General features: G+C 37.7%; 1 protein-coding gene across 1 annotated transcript in view; it reads right to left on the bottom strand.

Annotated features, from left to right (window-relative positions):
* Positions 1 to 4,247: 4,247 nt before the first annotated feature.
* Positions 4,248 to 19,071, bottom strand: part of LOC121440230 (AF4/FMR2 family member 2-like) — a 496,090-nt gene continuing 481,266 nt past the window's right edge. Inside the window, exons 19-20 of the mRNA XM_041640968.1 lie at positions 12,125 to 12,315; positions 4,248 to 7,916 (exon numbers count right to left, since the gene is read on the bottom strand). Of these exons, the coding sequence (XP_041496902.1) occupies positions 7,795 to 7,916; positions 12,125 to 12,315 (313 nt within the window). The 3' untranslated portion in view covers positions 4,248 to 7,794. The remainder of the gene's footprint in view (positions 7,917 to 12,124; positions 12,316 to 19,071) is intronic.

Genomic DNA, 19,071 nt, shown 5'->3' with positions numbered 1-19,071 from the left:
ATATGTGGAATCCTTTATTAAACTACATTAAGTCTCAGGGAATATTGTAGTAGGAGCTGTGGGCTGTGTTCCTGCAGCCCAAGCTCCTGGTCGCCTGGCTAGCTTATGCCCCAAAATAACAACACACAAACTGTATTCTTTTAAATACTGCGTGGCCCATTATATCTAGCCTCTTCTCGGCTAACTCTCGCATCTGGACTAGCCCATTTCTAATAATGTGTGTACCACCCCAAGGTGCACTTACCGGGAAGATTCTAGCCTATGTCCATCCTTGGTCAGAGCTTCATCGCGTCTGCCCCAGAGAGGAGAGCTATCAAGTCTGAGCTCACTTCCTCTTCCTCCCAGCATTCTGTTCTGTTTATTCCACCCACCTATGTTCTAAGCAATCAGGGCCAAGCAGTTTCTTTATTAATTAACCAATGACCTTCTTCCCTCAGAATATTATAAAAACACTAATTTGCAAAATTACCTCTATTCTTTTAACCATTTGTTTCTCTGTGTGCTCAAAGGACATAACAAAGAGGGTGTGTTCTTTTTTTTTTTTGTTAACCTAGCAATATTTCTCAAGATGCATTCATGGATAATAAGTTTTCTAAAATAATTCAATTTACTAATTTACTAATGATTTCAATTTCAATATTTTAAAGGGGAAGAGGGAATTGCAATCAAACTAATTCTTCAGTGAATAAGAACAGCCCACCTTCCAAAAATAAAAGAAGAAAAAACCCAGATAAACATAAAATTGCTCAACTGAAGTGCTCTTCGAAATTAATTGAAGAAAGATATGTTATTGTATTTACCGTGGTTCCAACAACATCTTTGTTTGCCAATGCCAGACTTCCAATTAAAGTTTATTAAAAATATCCTTATATAAGCCGTTTTTCATTTTCCAGTAATCATTCTACTTGTTCCAAAACTGCATAACAGAGGTCCAAATACACACACACACACACACACACACACACACACACACACACACACACATATATATATATACACACACACACACATATATATGCATTGCCATGCAAAAATGCAGTTATTATTTTATTATGATTTCATAATACAGTGTGCCTTTCCAGGTGGCACATCTCAAATCAAGACATATCTATTTTGATTAATTCATTGTGTCTTAAGGGGATGAACAAGTACAATTCAGAAAGTTGCAATTAATTCAAATATTTATTTGTTTGGAGAGAGAAGCAGCATCAGCAGGGACACCATTAGGAAGTGCTTGAAGGGAAGGGAGGAAGAAAGAGAGGCAGAAAAAGAAGGAAATCAAGGCAGATAGAAGAAAATGGAGGGAGAGTGTGAAACAGATTGCAATAAGTACAGCCTTAACCACAGCCACTACCACAAAAACAGAACAAATACTAGCTATTTTCTTTCTGGGAAGACCCCAAGTATTTATCCCTCACATAATGAGATTTACAAAGGAGAATTTTATCTTTTGAACCCAGGGTTCATTTCTAAGCATTTTGTCTCTGTAAACCTCACAGTTCACATGTTAATTTTGCAATCAAAATTCATCAAAAGTACTACTTTGGTGAAAATAAGAATAAAAAAACATTAATTCATAGCATTAAGTAAATACATAAAAATTTTATCTCAGAGATTGCCCTTTCTAACATATCCAGAGATTAGAATCATCCAGGAAGGAAACTACTTGACAAACCATCTAGAGGTAGACCCAATCTCATTTTTAATATTCAAGAGGGAGTGGTTGATTAGCAAGGATGGATTGATCTGCAGTACTGGATGCACCAACTGATGTTAAATACACTTGTAGTTCCTTGCCGCCATGAAAACCAGTTCATTGCTTCTAGCACACAGAGTCCCCATATAAGTACAATGCCACTTTAACCATATCCAGATGTTATACCATTCTCTGGCAGAAACAAAAGTTGTAATAATATCATGAAATGATACAGCCCCCAAACCCTGCCATTTTCTAGTTATAGAGGCAAATGGCACAAAGGCCAGGAAGTATGAAAAAGGCATTTATCTCTTCTAATGTTTACACTGAGCCCTTACAGAACATGGTATTGTTTAAAGAACACTAAGATATTAAGTCAAGTTCTTCGATCTTCCTTTATACAAGGCTCTTAACTGCAGATGTGTAGGCCCACAAGAACTGGTTCTTTGAGCATTTCTGTCCACTCTCACAGAGATTTTTGGTAGAAGTCTAATAAAGTTGTGTATATTTAATGAAAGCTTAGATTCTGTCTTCTTGGTAGTAATGTTAGTTTTCTTTCTAAGCGCTGAAAAAGAACTGTCATTTGGGAATCGCAGTTATCGCTTCAGGAGATATTCTGGTTTGGATTCAGAGCTATAACAGTGAGTAGCAACTTTTAATTGTGAACAAATGTTAAAGATTGAAATGATGTGAAAGTCATATGATCAACTGTGCATATGACAGGGCTGCTGTGTTTCCATATAGCAATTAAAAGCACAATTCAAAACGAATTGTGTTTTGTCACAAAGACCCTGTAACTATTTTACCTAAATTACATTTAAAAATTAGAAACACTGCATAGAGTATGAAAACCAGTGTTAGTAAGATAAATTTGTATCCTTTAAATTTAAAAATGAGTTATGGTAGTTTCCTAAGTGTTAGTCTCACTTCCATGTTATCTTTGAGATGCAGAGGAAATGCCTCTGCACTGATCTATCCGTCTTGTCAGCTTTTGAGGATTTCATTCTGTCTAGCTAGCTCCAGATTAAACTTAGACTTCTAGAATTCCCCATACCTCCAAAGTCTCACCATTAATTAACTTTACAAATATATTGCTTCATATTAAGCTTATATAGTAGTTTTAGTTATTAAAGTAGCTGTGGGCATGAGTATCCTCATAAACAAAGGTATGAAGCATGAGCCCTTTTTGGTTGTGTCAAGTAATGTGCTGGAGCTGGATTGGCTCACAGGAAATGGTGGTATTCAGTGATGCCACAGTTCTTAGCTTGTTATCAGCTATGGTGGTAGAATTTACAGCATGTGAATTAGAAAATTCTAAAAATGAGCTGCTTTGTTTTAACTACTTCATAAAGGTGGCACACTAAATGTTCAAGTATTAACCCAGGATCTTAAGGTTTAGCCAACTGTGTTTTCTGCAGTAAAAGTTCTGAGAAGGCATGGAAGGACTGGAACATCTGGGATGCATTTGGTTATTGTCACCACATTGGGCTGTGCTCTGAGACATGTCTGTTTTGTAGCCACATAAGTGATACAGGACAGAACCAACTCTGTAAGGCATTGGAATCCCTCTGGATATAACCGCTGGTTTCCTGCTGTGGAGATTGACGAACAATTTCTTCGTATGAACAAGATATCCTCAGTGGAAAGCATCCATCAAGCCATTCTTCGGGAGCGTCTGCATGCTGTCCTGCATGCTACTGCTCACAGGTGTGCAAGCAGGTCTGGGTTTGCTGCTGCAGCGCATTATCCCACCACCAGCCCATTAGCAGGTTTTTTTTTTTTTTTTTGCTTGCCCCTTCCCTCCTCAAAGTCTGATACAATCAAACAGCCAAGAAAGTAGAGATCACTGGCAAAAGTTTGCAATTTTGAATGATTTTTATTAAACACCATTAGTCTACACTGCACAGTTAATGAAACAGCAAAGCTCCAATCTCAGAAGAATGATTGACCATGGATCTGAAAAGCAGTTCAGTGTCCCCTAACCCAGTGTGAACACTATGAATGATTCTTTAACATTTTATGTCAGAAGCAGGAAGGGGCATGAACTGCAATCTGGCCTCCAAGGGCCTCCCCACCCTCCTCCCCCCACCCACACTCCCCTCTGCCCTCCCCACAATGCAATTTTCTTTTGGTTAAAAGATTACAGAGAAAAATGTGATGCTTTTGGTACAGAGGGCTTCTAGATTCATGAGGAGGGGAATGGAAAGGGAACTAACATTTTCTCCGTCGCTGGAAATATCAGATGATAGGATTACTATCTGAGACCAGCCTATCTGATTAGTTCTCTGCCAGGGCAAATGCTGATTATCAATACACAGATGCCATTTCTGTCATTGGAGTTTGCTAACACCAAAGAGAAAATGATTCGGAGTTTAATTATGAGAATAAGGCTGTGCGAGTGGAAATGGGAAACAACAGCAACAACAAGAACAACAATGACAAAGAATTGAGTCTGCTAGTTGAACACAACACTGACAACTGGCTCAATACTTTTCCCCACAGAGTTGAATTTAGGGGCACCCATTTGTTTGATACTGTGTAGCTGTTTCAACTTGCCACACATTTTTTTTTTTCTCAATGGGGATAGTGATGCTTCTCTAAGCATGCAGTTCATTGTTTTACTGAGTAGTCCTACCCAGTGATCCAGTTTGGTTCTCCCACCTGCTAACACATGCAGGGGAATTTTATTATGTCTGTTGAGAAGGAAATAAGGGCTTCACCCTCACAACTTAATTGAGTCTGCCTTCAAAAATGATTTTCAACTTCAAACTCTAACTTCAACCTCCGGGATCCAACTTTGGATAAACAAAATTCAATTTAGATAGCTTCCGGTACAGTAGAACTAGCATCTTTCCAACGCAGACCAAATCCACTGCACTTAACCATCCATCCACTTGGAAACGCAACAAAACCCATTTTAGGAAATGCCATCTAATTTTTTTTACTTTTGACTAAAGATTTGGATCTTTTCATTTCACTACATGAAAGAAAAAAAAAGACATCTCAACCTTAAGTCTTTAAAAAGTTTCAGAAGCTAGTCTGTTTTTTCCAATTATGCCATCTGAATATAAAACTACTAGTTTTCCCCCAATGAGATTATTAAGCAATTAACAGTCTATAGTCTGGCTAAACAACATGCTTACAGGTAAATTCTACCTCAAAGACCACACTATCAAACTTTTTAAAAATTAATCCTACCTACAAAACTCAGACATTAATATGACAAAACCACTAAAAAATCCAAAGCTAATTAAAGATACAAAACCAAGCCAACATCATAACACAAACTTGTCAGACTCTCTGTGGTTGGAGCTTGTGTGATAAATGAAAGCATAGTTCTGGCCCTACCTGGGTCGTGTTGTAGGGCTGTGCTTGTGTCTTGTATTTGCTTGGGAAGGGCGCTGCCTAGTCCTCTTCCCATCACCACACCTACACAGACTTGTTTGGCTGTGGCTCACCAAGCCTCCACCAACATACAGAGGCACAAATCTGTCACTTCCGTCCACATTACTCATATCCCTCCCACTTAACTGGTACACTGAAGAGATTCCCTTGACAAAGGTCTCAATCTTTCAATCCTGCAGTTAGCTGCACACCCATGATGTACATCACCATTTGTAGTGTGATGCCCAGAGTGCCGAAATAGTACCAAATCTTAATCAGGAAACCAAAGATGCTCATCTCCAGGGATATAAAGGTAATTCATTCTCCATGTTTAATTAGTTTCTAAGCTGTGTTACAAGTGGGTTACTAAATAGTCAGATTACTAAATAGATCCAGAGCTCGATTGTCACATTTGATAATCTTAGTGCTGACATGACACTTTATATTCAGCCCCCACAGATGACAGAGCATCCTCTTTCCTATCTGCTGTATATAAGAAGATAAAAACAAGTCCTGGAAACTAGAGCTACAAGTCTTTTTCCTATGTGCAGTATGCTTGTTTCTATGGAAACCTGCCCCTGCCCCTAACACTCTAATGTCTATTTTCTGGAGACTTAATTTCAAAAAGAATCTGTGTGTAAATCTATGATGGTCTAGGATTGTGGACTCGAATTAATTTACAAGTCAAGTTGGTAGGCATCATTATTAAGTAATAGCCAGGAAAGCTTCCTGGTAGACTGTGGAAAACATAGAACTTGAATTACTGCAAAGTCATCAGCTCTTTTGGTTTTTCATGTGGCAGCCATTTGGGGTGTTCTGTGTTTCATATTTTCATTTTCCTCATTTAAGAGGCACAGAAAAGGTTTAGATTTCATTTGTGTGTGCAATATGTAAGTGTTGTTGCTGAAACTGTAGACTTAAAGCTCAACCACATTGGGAGCATAAAAAGTGCAAGTTTCAGCTGCCGGGGTGCACCTATAGAGACAGCATGGCTTTAGCCATTAGAATGCAACATCCATAACTTTATTATACAACAAAGGGCCTTAAACTCAAGTATGATCAGAGATGAACTCAAATCTGGCTCATTTGAAACTGGGGAAATGCCTAACATTTTCAATAAGAATACAGAGTGAATGCCTGCTGTTCTTATTACAGACCTGCATGACTTGCTTTAGAAATCATACAAGTTTTCATCTTTCATGTACGTATCTATTATTTATCTGGTCATAACTCAGTGAACAGAATTCAATCATTGAGCAGATTAAAGGTTACACAGAATTATATGCCAGCAGGCAATTACAAGTAACTAATGAATGCATAGTGTTTACTATAGTTGAAGACATTTTCTGGTGAGCTGGAACTCTGAAGATGATATTTACAGGGTGATGTTTAGGGACATAAGATAAATGCAGAGGATCAGAAAGAGAGACAGTCATAATTCATAAGGAAATGCTCCAAATTAGGTGAACTGTTCTCAAAATTCAGGAGTATTTCCAAGGATTCCGGGGTGAAGCACTACCCCAAGATTTTTGGTTTTTGAAAAGAAAAGTTAGGTCTTACTTACAGAGTTTAGTATTTTCTTTTGACTTTTCATGTGGATAATTTTTACAAATACAAACATTAATAAAAATCAATGATTGTATTTTAGCCAGTCTCCAGAAAGAAATAAAGGAAAGGAGAAAGAAAAGAAGTTCTAGAAAATAGAAAATAAGGATAATATTTGGGAAGCTCAGGTAGAGCAGATGCTAGGAAATTAATTGTGCATTATTAATTCTGGGAAGTGATAACTTGACTTTTGATTTCACAGATTTGATATGCAAATTTATCAAAATATTTCAAGTTAAGGATTTGCCGACTGGCTACAAATTAAGCAGAGGCATGGGGAAGTCTTTCAGTCCAGTCTAATTTCTCAAGTCTAAGATGAGTGTGGACTAAGATGTGCATTTGCCAAACTGCTCCTTATGAAATGGAGCTTTACACAAAGAGAATCCCAGATGAGGAGTTAACCTGATGCCATAACGATATTCAAATAAATGTTACTCCTCCTTCTCAACATTAAAATAGTAGAAAAGTAAGTCTTCAGGAACAGGATGTTAAGAAGAGTCTTCTGGCTGTATCATTGCAATAGTAGAATTCTTATGCTTGTACTTTTCTTGCTACTCTTGACTATATAATGTAGTTAAAACATCAGATCTGTGGGTTTTGACAATGGAGATTCTCACCTGAAGATTTAGTCTGTGGGAACCACAGATATTGATTAACAATGGATTCTGAAATACATTTTTTTTTCTGGACTGAAGAGTGTAGTTTGGGAAACGGCTACTGCTGAAATCTCTGCAGGTAGGTCCCTTGCTCATATGTGTGTTTACCTCTTGTTTGAGTTCTCAGGAACCTCTCATCATCACATGTGCTTCTCATTCTTTGCTTTGAATCATGTGGACTTAAATCAATACTGTAGGGATTTTCATTCCATAAAGCACAAAAATAATGTGATATGAGAAATGCATATCAAAACTGAAAAATAAAACATATGCTTCTCTGAAGTTGTAGTGTTCACTAACAATGACTTCGGTTTTCCACAGATATCAAAAATGCATAAAAACAAACATAATGAAAGAGAACTTTCCCAAATGAATGGAGTTCCACCAGTGACCATCAAGGCACTGGTAAAGGTAGGGAGATGGGCGGTGATGCTAGATCTTAGAGAGCACCCACTACAACAAATGGGCGTCAATGCGCAGCCAACACAGTCCCTGACGAACGTAGCGGACAAGATTGGTCATGCTGCTGTGCTGGGTCAGAGGTCCCATCAGTGTATCCAGATCGCCAAAGAATTCTGAAAATCAGAGCAGTACTTGGTCAAGCCTTTGAAATCATGGAACTATGTACCAGACTAAAAAAGCTCTAGTTAATATCACAATCACAAACATTGAAAGATTTATTCATTTTTTCATCCACCTATCCTTTTACTCTTTCATTCAGCCAAAATTAGGCAACCAAAATTATCTATCTATCTATCTATCTATTCATCCATCTTTCCATCCATCATTATGAAATTTATATATACTTTATGTGTGAATTACACACACATTATAATATATATTATATATATAATTAGTATATACTTATTAAACTCCAAAAGTTTGACAATACAATGTTTGTGTCATTGTGATTAGTGAAACAGAACTCATTTAAATCTGTTAATTCATGGTAAGCATTTTTTCGATCACTATATCCTTTCTCAAACAGCATGTTGTAAAAATGCATTGCTATCCTATGAAGTTTGTTACATGATCACACACACACACACACACACACACACATATATATATACTTTGCTACATATTTATGTAAATGCATGAAACTAATATTTATGTATGTAAAATGTACATAAAACACATAAATATAGTTTAATATTTTATACAATATTTTATACCTTATATATTATTATTATTTTTATGAAAGCTCTCTAATGCAATAAATAGGTCCTGATAAGCATCATTATTTCTCTAAAGTAATTATGTTTTTATGTCTATGCTATTAAATTGAAAATATATTTTCTTTTGGTCCAAGTGAACTTTTTTTTTTTTTTTTTACTTTTATTGGCATAGTATAGAAAGCTCCAGTGAACCTGAGCACCAAATTATGGTCATTGACATTCAAAGCTAAATACTAAGTTAGGAAGTTTTGCTACTGATTTCATTTGGGGTAGAAAATGGCCTGCAAGTATCCAGCACATGACAACTTCTACCAAGCTTCTGTCTGATTTAGGAAATGGGATAGTCTTGAGGCTACATTACTAACTACTTACCTGTATGACTAAAGTGTTAGAATGTCTGCCTTTGGGGAGGGAAAGACTATATGATGTCTGAAAATTCCCTAGGCATCCCTTTGTTTCACTTGGCTTGTGTGACACCTTGTCCCAAGAGGGTTCACTGGCATTTTTTTTCTTGTTACCTTCCCACAGGAAAGGAGGCCCCACGGTTCCATAAGAAACCAGCCTGTACTGGATGAGGATGAGGAATCCAAGTCCAGGGCAGGGGTGTGACTGGAAACTATCCAAAGTGCCTGAGATGCTCTTCTGCATTCTTGAAAATTCCATGCATGAATTACATGTACTTGATTGCTCAGAAGTGATAATTCCCTGAACAAAGCATTTATTTATGTTATATGTAACAGATGGGCTCCTTCTCCAGCTAACAACTTCGTTTGATTATGTGATATTTTTTAACCTGGGCAATATAATAAAAGAAAATTTTCCCAACAAAGGGATAAATTACTTGTGGTATCTAAAATATTTTCTTTGGTAATACAATACTAATGAAAATATTAAAGAATAGTCATTGCTGAATGAATGGGATCCTTATGTGAGCTAACACATTCTCTGACCATTCTGTGAAAATCTGCCTTTGGCATTTTAAATTAGACTGTCAGGTCACCATTTTAATGAACACTTCAATGGAGTAATATATGTGGCTGGAGCAGGTAGGGAGTAGGGCCTCTTGATCAAAGGGCAGAGGACATCATCAGTCCTTTGGCCTGTTTCAGCACCAAAACTTTCTGTAATAGGTTCTCTACAGCTGAAGGAGTGGGCAGGCAGTGGCATGGATGGAGGCTTTCTACCAAAAGAGCCAAGACTGCCCATATCTATAACACAGCTCTCTGTGAAAAAGTCTTAAGTACAGTTGTCTGAGAAGGATTTAGAATTCCTCTCTAAGGAGAGGCTTCTGATTTATGTCATTTCTATCTCTATAAGGTAGATGTTAGAAGAGTCATCAAATCTAAGCACGTCATAAATACATGTGTGCAGAACTAAAGACTGAGCACAAAATTCCAAATTAGAGTCTCTTCCTTGTCCACTGAGAAGCCCAGTGGCAGCATCTCCAGCATGTGTTCTCTCTTTTGGTACAGTGACAGTGTTGTTTTGATTCAATATTAGGCAGAGAATTTAGCAACTTCTTGGCAGGCTGCGCTAATGACAAGATTAGCACTATTTCACCCTGGCGTCAGCACAGTCATCACACTGCTCTTGGAAAGTTCTTCAGTTAATTTAGAAGAAATTGCTTCAACAGATTTTGAAAGTGAATGCAATTTTAAAAGGAAATCCATAAATATTGAACCTCCCTCCAAATACCAATACAAAATAAGACAGATTAAAACCAGATAAACCAGAAATATCTCTAGATGCCTATTCCTTGTGCTCACAGTTGTAGAGCTTTTTTGGGGGCTAGTTGTCTAGGCAAGTTGTATATTGGTTTCCAGAAGTCTAGGAAAAAAAAACTATGTAAAAATTGCCTTTATTCAGATAACAGAATTTGAGCTTTTCACCAAAGGTCTCTAAACACCTACTACTAAATGTGCTTTCTAGATAGGTACAGTAGCTTATTGGTTTAAATTCTGCTTCTAGAATCATAAAATTTGACAAAGTATCTGCTGTTTCTATCAAACTTAAAGCACTCTGATAACAGTGGTAGCACATGCCTTTAATCCCAGCACTCTGGAGGCAGAGTTAGAGAACAGCCTGGTCTACAGAGCAAGTTCCAGGACAGCCAAGGCTACACAGAGAAACCCTGTCTCATAAATGAGAGAAAGTGAGAAACAGAAAGATGAGAGAGAGAGAGAGAGAGAGAGAGAGAGAGAGAGAGAGAGAGAGAAAGAAAGAAAGAAAGAAAGAAAGAAAGAAAGAAAGAAAGAAAGAAAGAAAGAAAGAGAGAGAGAGAGTACTGTGATACAATGGACAAATTTTTAGCCTTAAATATCTTTAGAAATAAAATAAGGGCAAATGATGAGACAGCCAACAGCAAATATCGTAGTACCTAAGATATAGAAATCAGTGTACAAACAGATATAACTACATGTGTATATTCTCAGGAGTCAGTACAGGTCGATAGCTTGGTTCAGAGTCAATGTCTCAAATTATGAAATAAGCTTTGGTAGCTATAGTAGAGTGTGTGTGTGTTGTATATACACATGTGGATTTCTATGTTTACTCAGTTGTTAGGGATGCACATGTGTTAGTGGAAGTCAGAGTTTTTCTCTGTTACTCTCTCCCTTCCTCCCTCTGTCTCTGTCCTCTCTCTCTCACTCTCTCCCTCCCCCCCTCTCTCTCTTTGTGTGTGTATGTCCTATATCTCTTCCTGTTCATTGGAAATTCATATATTTGCTCAGGAACTAGCAAAACCCATGTCCACCCCAAGCAACCAAGATTGTGAAGGAGGATAATTGCTCCCTGTTGCTAGACATATTTCTATTACTCTATCCTGCTTGTTACCTCTTTCATGGTTGATTCTCATAGATCTGCATAAGTTTCCACCTTGTTTGCAATTGGCCATTCTGTAATTAATGGGCCAGAAAGAGCCACAGCAAATGAATTGCTATAGTAAGAATGTGGTTTTAGTTTTATTTCTTAATGATATTAGGTTGGTGGGGTTTTATTTTGAGTCTAAATGATGGCTGAGGTCACAGATGGCAGCACAAGTCATCAATGATTATTGAGTTTGTGAAGCAGGGTCTCCTTTGCATTTGTTCTGTAACAAATCTCATGTGTTCCCATAAATAGGGCCTTGATCCTCCTGTCAGGGTGTGAAGAAATCCTAGCTGATGTTTAGTCCTTACTTGCAAATGCAAATTGTGTTGTTATATATTCGTCTTGAGCTGGTAAGTGTAATGAAGGTACATGACCTTAATTCCACCTCACCTCTCAAAAAATAAATAGAGGCCAACAGGATCTTAATTTTTGAATCACTCCTTTTGCCTTAGTGACTATTCCTCTACATTGATTCTAGTCACTGAATAAAATTCTGAAAATATCATGTGCTGATACATTACAAGTCTTAAAGGAGAATAAATATTTTGGCCTTGAATCACTCTAAATGTAAAAAAATAGGTCACCATGTCAGTCCTAAGCTAACTTTCTCTCACCAAAGACATAGAAATCAGAAGAACTGAATAATATATGGCTATCGGGTACAAGGGACCTAGTCCTTCAAAGCACAAGTGACTGCATCCTCATCCTTAAGCGAAGAATAGAAGAGATAATCATACCTTTGTTGTCTCTTGTCAGTTTGTCAGCCATATCCCAGTGTTCATAGCCCCGAAGCACATTACTGGTGATATTGACATGGCTAGCAGCCATGTGGTGGATACGTTGGGGGATGGTGACAGGACCGTTGTTACAGTTCCCCATTGTGTCGATAGGAGAGGCATTGTTAAGAGACACTGGGGATGGAGTATTCCTGGAGAATGGAAAGACAGACCAGGTTAAGTTGGTAACAAAGAATGGTAGCAGGGTTTGGGGTGCATGGAACATCTCTTGTCACAGTGAAATCTCTTAAGAATATCACTAGCTAGAGTGAAGTTTAGTGTGATAAAGATACACATAGCTTCAGGTGATTGCCCACATCCCAGTGACTCTTCTGAGACAAGATCCTAAAACTCTGATCAACATCATAGTTTTATTCAGAGGCTCTAGTGTAGCTGGAGCATATTGTCACTTTAGACCTAAACCATCTGACTAACCCACACAAGGCTATAGGGCTGGTCCTAGAATAAATCACCTGTGTTTATTTTCTAACTTGAAACACTGAAGACCTCCTGTCTCTAACAACTGGACAGCCCTCTGTGTACACTGCTGTTTTGTTTTAAACCAGAAAGAGGAAGCAGGAGAGGAATAGGGAGCGGGAGGGAGTCAGTTGAGTGAATCCTTCTCTAGTATTAATACTGCTTACAAATATATCTCTTAGTTTGAATGTATATGACATGCTGCAATGTTGAGAAAGAAACAGCTCAGAACTGTGATACTTATTCTACCTCTTCAGAATGGCTACTGGCAGTTGGAGAACATGATGTGCAATATTGGTCTGTCTTCAAAGTGTTTTGTGAAACCACAGTAACATTTGTCACAAATACAGTTGCCACAATAAGTCAAGTGCACTTCGTAAAGGCCCCTTAAGGTGCAGTGTTTGAGAAGCTAGAAAGAAAAGACTTTGACTATCTACTTAGGATTTTCTAAGATGTGCAAAGGAGATGGGCTATTAATTGGTGATTGTTTACCTTCCTTCTGGTTTATAAAGAGGAGTCTTCAAAGTCCTTACTTTTGACAGTTCCACTGTTTGGACACATTTTTGTTGAGTTCTTTAACATCAGTAACAACGAGTTACCTGTTGGCTACACACAGCATGGAGGTAATTTGTTTTCAGGTCCTGACCTTAGGATAGCTCCAGGTAGACTTGCCTAAAGACAAGCCTGAATGAATGAGCAGTGTCCTAGGCATGACAGCAAGATCTACACACCAGTTGTAGGGAGCCTTTCTTCAGCCACACTTTGAGCAACTTCCCGAACAGATGTATCCACTTTGGGCAGGGCATTTTAAGGGAGTAAAAGAAATCGGCAGCACTATGTGGTGACACATTCCTATAGTTGCAGAAGCCTGAGAGGCTCAGAAGTGAACGTTGTTGAGGATAGGCATTTAAAACTAACTAGTACAGGCAATAAAGCCAGATCAAGGCTCTTAGGAAAAAACAAACACATAAACAACAGAAAGGAGGGAAAACTATATTTAAGAGTCTACATGTGGATTGTAGGCCGGTTTTCTTTGCTTTATGTCTAAAAGCCACTGATGAGTGAGTAGATATGATATTTGTTTTTCTGGGTCTGGGTTACTTCACTGAATATGATGTTTTCTAGATCTATCCATTTGGCTGCAAATTTCAAGATGTCATTATTTTTTTTTCTGCTGTGTAAATGCACCACATTTTCCTTATTTATTCTTTGGTCAAGGGACATTTAGCCCCAGAGAACCTAGACAGCAATTAGGACCCTAAAAGAGACATACATGGATCTAATCTACATGGGAAGTAGAAAAAGACAAAATCTCCTGAGTAAATTAAGAGCATGGGGACCATGGTAGAGGGTTGAAGAGGAGGGGAGAAGAAAAGAGGGGAGCGGAGAAAAATGTATAGCTCAATCAAATCAATTTTTTAAAAAAAGACAAAAAAAGAGTTTACATGTTTGAAGGAACCTCTTCACCATTGCAGACCATCATCACAGAGCCCTATATCATGCTCCAAACCCTTACCAACTTCTATTATTGACAACTTTGCATCTCCCCAGGAGCTGTGTTTCTCAGTCTACGTATGCTCAAAGAATAGAGGCACATGCATTTGACTGGGAAATAGGTCACATATAACAAGATGCTGAAGTGATATTGACAAGTCCCACGAACAACTGCATCTGAAATCCTCTTCTTCAGATACATAAAGATTGCTTCTACAGTCATGAGAGAAAGTTCAGGTATTTTTGCCAATGGAGTCTAATCTATGGGGTGCTCTAGTCTTGGTAGGAAGGTAGATCTTCAAATTTGCTATGTATTTGTGTGGTCTAAGAACATGTGAGGGTTTTTCCACCATGTTTATGATTTCTAAAATAGTTTCCTGCTTCTCCATAGCATGATTTATTTTCAAAACAGGGATAGAATATAGGAACTCCCAAGCCAAGAAACATTAAGAAGCAGGGCTACTTAGTGATATAAAAATAAAATTCTTTGTCATCATAGGTCAGACAAGCTATGTTATAATCTCTTTCTTTAGTGATTGTCATTAAGTCTTAAATGTTAGTTTATAGCTAGAAATACAGACATTCTCACTCACAGATGCAATGAGTAGAAGCATGGTTAATACAGGCTACGGAGGAAAAGATGGAAGAATCTGAAAACTGGTCCAGAATCTAGTTATTTACATATGAGAAATAAGTTGTAGTGTTCTAAACACAGTAGGACAAGTATAATTTAATGAGAACTTGCAATATGTTCTTTTAAGGAGAAGAATTCTAAAATTACCAGCAAACAGAAGTAGAGCATATTTAGGAACATGAAATTCTGTATATCCTGATGTGATCATTATATATATGATGTACATGTATCATCAGATCAACACATTGTCTGTCCCCTTGCTCTCCCTTGACCTCATGGGGCACATGCTTTTTCCCATGTCTCTTTGCTTGGAATTTTCAGTGTCAGATATTTCACGGCCTGATCTACTATCCTTTGCCAAAAACTTATTCAAGATTGTGCCATTGCTTTTCTTTTGGCCCCAGTCAATTTTTTGTACCTGTTTCTCTTGTTTTAGTTTCTTCCATGCTATTAATCATAAACTAAACTAATGTACTAAAACTGTAATAAATTGAAGAAGACAGAAAGACCTACTATGCTCATGGATTGGTAAGATTAATCTTGTGAAAATGTCCATCCTCCCAGAAGAAACTTACAGAAAAATGTAATCTCCACTGAAATTCCAATAAATTCTTCATAACAATTGAAAAATAATCATAAATTTCATTTAGAAACACACACACACACACCAAGATAACCAAAGCAATAAAGGAACTGCTGGAGTTAGCATCATTCCTGATTTCAAATTATACTACAGAGATATAGCAATAAAAATAGCACGATACTGGCATAAAATTTCAGACACATTGATCAATGTCTGAATTGAGGACCCAGATATAAGTCTACACACCTAGGGCCCTTTGAGTTTTGACAAGGAAGCCAAAAATACACACAGGAGAAAAGGCAGCATCTTTAACAAATTGTGTTTGTCAGACTTGATAGTTCCATGTAGAAGAATGAAACTGAAATATTGGATATTTTTAATTATTTTTCTCTTCTAACAGAACAGAACACACAAACAGGGACTAGGATTTTCATCAATTTCATCCTATGCTATATCACAGCATTCTAGATCGTTGTCTGGCATATAATGTGTTCAAAGAATACCAATTGAATTTCCTTATTTAGTATCCGTCATAAAATGCTCGGCAACATAGAAAGGAAACAATCTGCATTGCTGTAATTGATATTTGTAAATGCACTTTCAGAGTGTTTGTTATACTATAAGTGCTTGGCAAATGAAACAATGAATGGCCCCTCATTTTAAAGAAACATAAGGAAGCTAGAGAGATATTCAGTGGGGAATGTGCTTACCCTGTGAGCTTAAGGAACTGAGTTCAGATCCCAATAGTCACTTAAAAGGTAAGCATAATGGCTAGCACCCATAATTTCAGTGCTGTGAAGTCGTGATCTGTAGATTTCAGGGACTCATTAGATAGCCAGTCAGGGAACTCCAGAGTCAGTAAAAGATTCTTTCTTTAAAAAATAAAGCTTCAAGTGATTAGAGGAAGATCACTGATACTTGTAGTAGGAGCGGTAGGCTGCATTCCCACCCAGCTCCATACGGCTAGCTTTACCCGAAATAACTACACAGAAACTGTATTCTTTTAAACACTGCCTGGCTCATTAGTTCCAGCCTCTTATTGGCTAACTCACACATATTGATTAACCCATTTCTAATAATCTGTGTAGCACCATGAGGTGGTAGCTTACCACGAAAGATCTTAACCTGCATCTGTCTTGGAGAGGAGAATCATGGCAACTGCCTGACTCGGCTTCTTTCTCCCAGCATTCTTTTCTGTCTACTCCACCTACATAATTTTCTGTCCTATTAAAGGGCCAAGGCAGTCTCTTTGTTTAACCAATGAAATCAACGCAAAACAGAAGACTCTCCCACATTTCCCCTTTTTCTGTTTAAACAAAAAAGACTTTCCCACATCAGATACTGATCTTTGGTCTCCACAATTGTGCGTACATGCTTATACACATGTACATACACATATGCTACACACATGCACATCCTGTTTCAGTGAAGGGGAAAAACATTATTAGTTGGCAATCTAGAACAAGTCCAGACTAAGAGCTGTAATATTTTTGAGAGCAAGATTGGTTATGCCTTATAGCTTTAAGAGGTAATGAGACTAACAATAACTATGACAGCAGCCTTAGTCACTGTTGTCTTGTTGCTGTTTTTTATGTTTTTTAAATCAGGGCACTGAGCATAGATCTTTAAAATTAATTATTATTATCACTAGCCTCCTGCCAACACAGATGTTTGTCTTGCCATTGTCTTAAAGACTGGAGAAAAGACTTCAAGGAAATCAGCTTCTTCCTGGGGGCCATGCTGCAAATTGCACAGAGCATCAGAGATTGATGATAGACCTAATTTCTTCCAAAGGCCTTTCTATGTCAGAACAACCATGCTACCTCAGTCTTCTCTGTGCTTGACTAAAGATTCCATCTGACACACGCCCACTTCTATCATCTTTGTGTCTGTATTAGTTTACTTTCAGTGCTCTCCACAGATTCCTAAGTTTTTTTTTCATACTACTATTGCCTTTCCCAAGTTTGTATGTGGTGTTGAGGCAGTTTTAGTTGATGTGGATGGTCTTTGCATGACAACCAAAGTTCTTGCTCAAACAAGTAAAAAAAAAATTATTTTCTTTTTAATTCCTTCAACATAGTACTCACCACTCACATGTCTACTGAAAAGCATTTAGGGAGTCTTCAAATGAGTTTCTAATTTCAAATTCCAATTGTTACCCCTGTCTTCTTTCTTTTTGTTATCTCTCTGTAACATTTGAGATGGTTGTCTAGTTCTTTTAACCTCTCTATGTAATGACTTCCAGAACTCTGTCAAGGATCTGTAAATCTGGCCCAACTGTTTCTATGTGGCTTGTGAATTAGTGGTGGTTGGAAAGGACAAGCAGTTTCAATTGATTTGATGAGAAAGAAGACTAAGTTTGAAATACTATTAAACTATACACACACACACACACACACACACACACACACAGAGTTGTATTTCAAAACTTATACAAATATTTTTGTTATTATATTTTTAATTTGAACAGGAAGTTTGTTTCCTCTCCTCTTTTCTTTCCCATAATTTGACTTGTTTATTCTTCTGGATTTACAAATCCCAAAATAGGAATTACCAAGCCCTTCTCTTTTCCCCTACTACTTTTCTGGACATTTTTTCACAGTCACAACTGAGACAAACCTACTCTCAACTGCCTTTTCATCTCTCATCTTTCCATGTGTTTTCCTGTGACAGCCTCATGCAAGAGTAACGTGGTGAGCAGCACCTCTGGGCAGTTCCCTCCCCAAATCACTAGCCAGGTGAGGAGGCTTTTAAGTCAGGGTGTTGCCCCTGGAACATGCTATGAGAGTCTGTTGAAGGAGCACACCATTCTTATTAATTGGGAAGCCAGGGTATTTATCGGCTTGAGATAAGAAGGCCAAACACCCAAACTCTTCCTATAGGTCTTCCATTAAACTTTTGCTTATACTTGTAATTTCTCTTCAGTGAACTGTGTTCTTCTGTGATACAGAGATCATATGGACTTCATCTTGGTGATCCCATCTGTCACACAGGACCTTGTGTGGAACCAATGGATTTGAAGTAGTTGCTGAATATGTGTGACATCCTTCCTATGTGATTATTTCAAAACATGACTATTAACTAAAGGAAATGCAGACTGAAGCTCCTTGAGAAGCATTTAATGAGTCTTTTCATATGACCTCACAGGCTTATTTTGAGTTCTTCCATTTCAGAAAAAAAAAAAATCCCAGCGATTCTTTAAAGGCTGTTTACCTGACCTTACCCTTGCTTTATTCTGTAGTCAGAGAAAATAGCTTTCTCTGGGCCTCTCAATGGTTATTTCTATTTTCTGAACTTTCAGAGAGAGAGAGAAACATCTTTCCTTTATGTTTGTCAAGAGTAAGACCTAATTCAACAATTGGAGCAGCACTTCCTTTCAGCACAGTAATTGCACTGATGTGTAGGTTTTAATGGATCTGTTCCCTCACTCTGATGGTTTTATGATCTCAAAGCAGAGGTCACTGGCCCATTGCTTTTGGAGCATACTTTGGAGATACTTATAAAGTGACAGTAAAAGCTATTTTACTCATGAGGAAGGCATTTTGATCAGAGGTGCAAGATTTTTAATATGACAAAAATGGTAAAACCAGTAATAGCAGGCTCATTGTGAATGTGCCCACTGACATACTTTTTCTTTCCCATACTGGTAGAAAATGGGCTTGGAAGGGATGGGACACTTTTTGAAACTAGAATTGACATGGCTAGTCAGGAAAGTTTGCA

Source organism: Microtus oregoni, unplaced genomic scaffold (genome assembly GCF_018167655.1).
Source record: "Microtus oregoni isolate MIOR12 unplaced genomic scaffold, Mior012 000067F_000, whole genome shotgun sequence".
NCBI classification, from domain to species: Eukaryota; Metazoa; Chordata; class Mammalia; order Rodentia; family Cricetidae; genus Microtus; species Microtus oregoni.
This window is presented reverse-complemented; position numbering and strand designations above follow the sequence as displayed.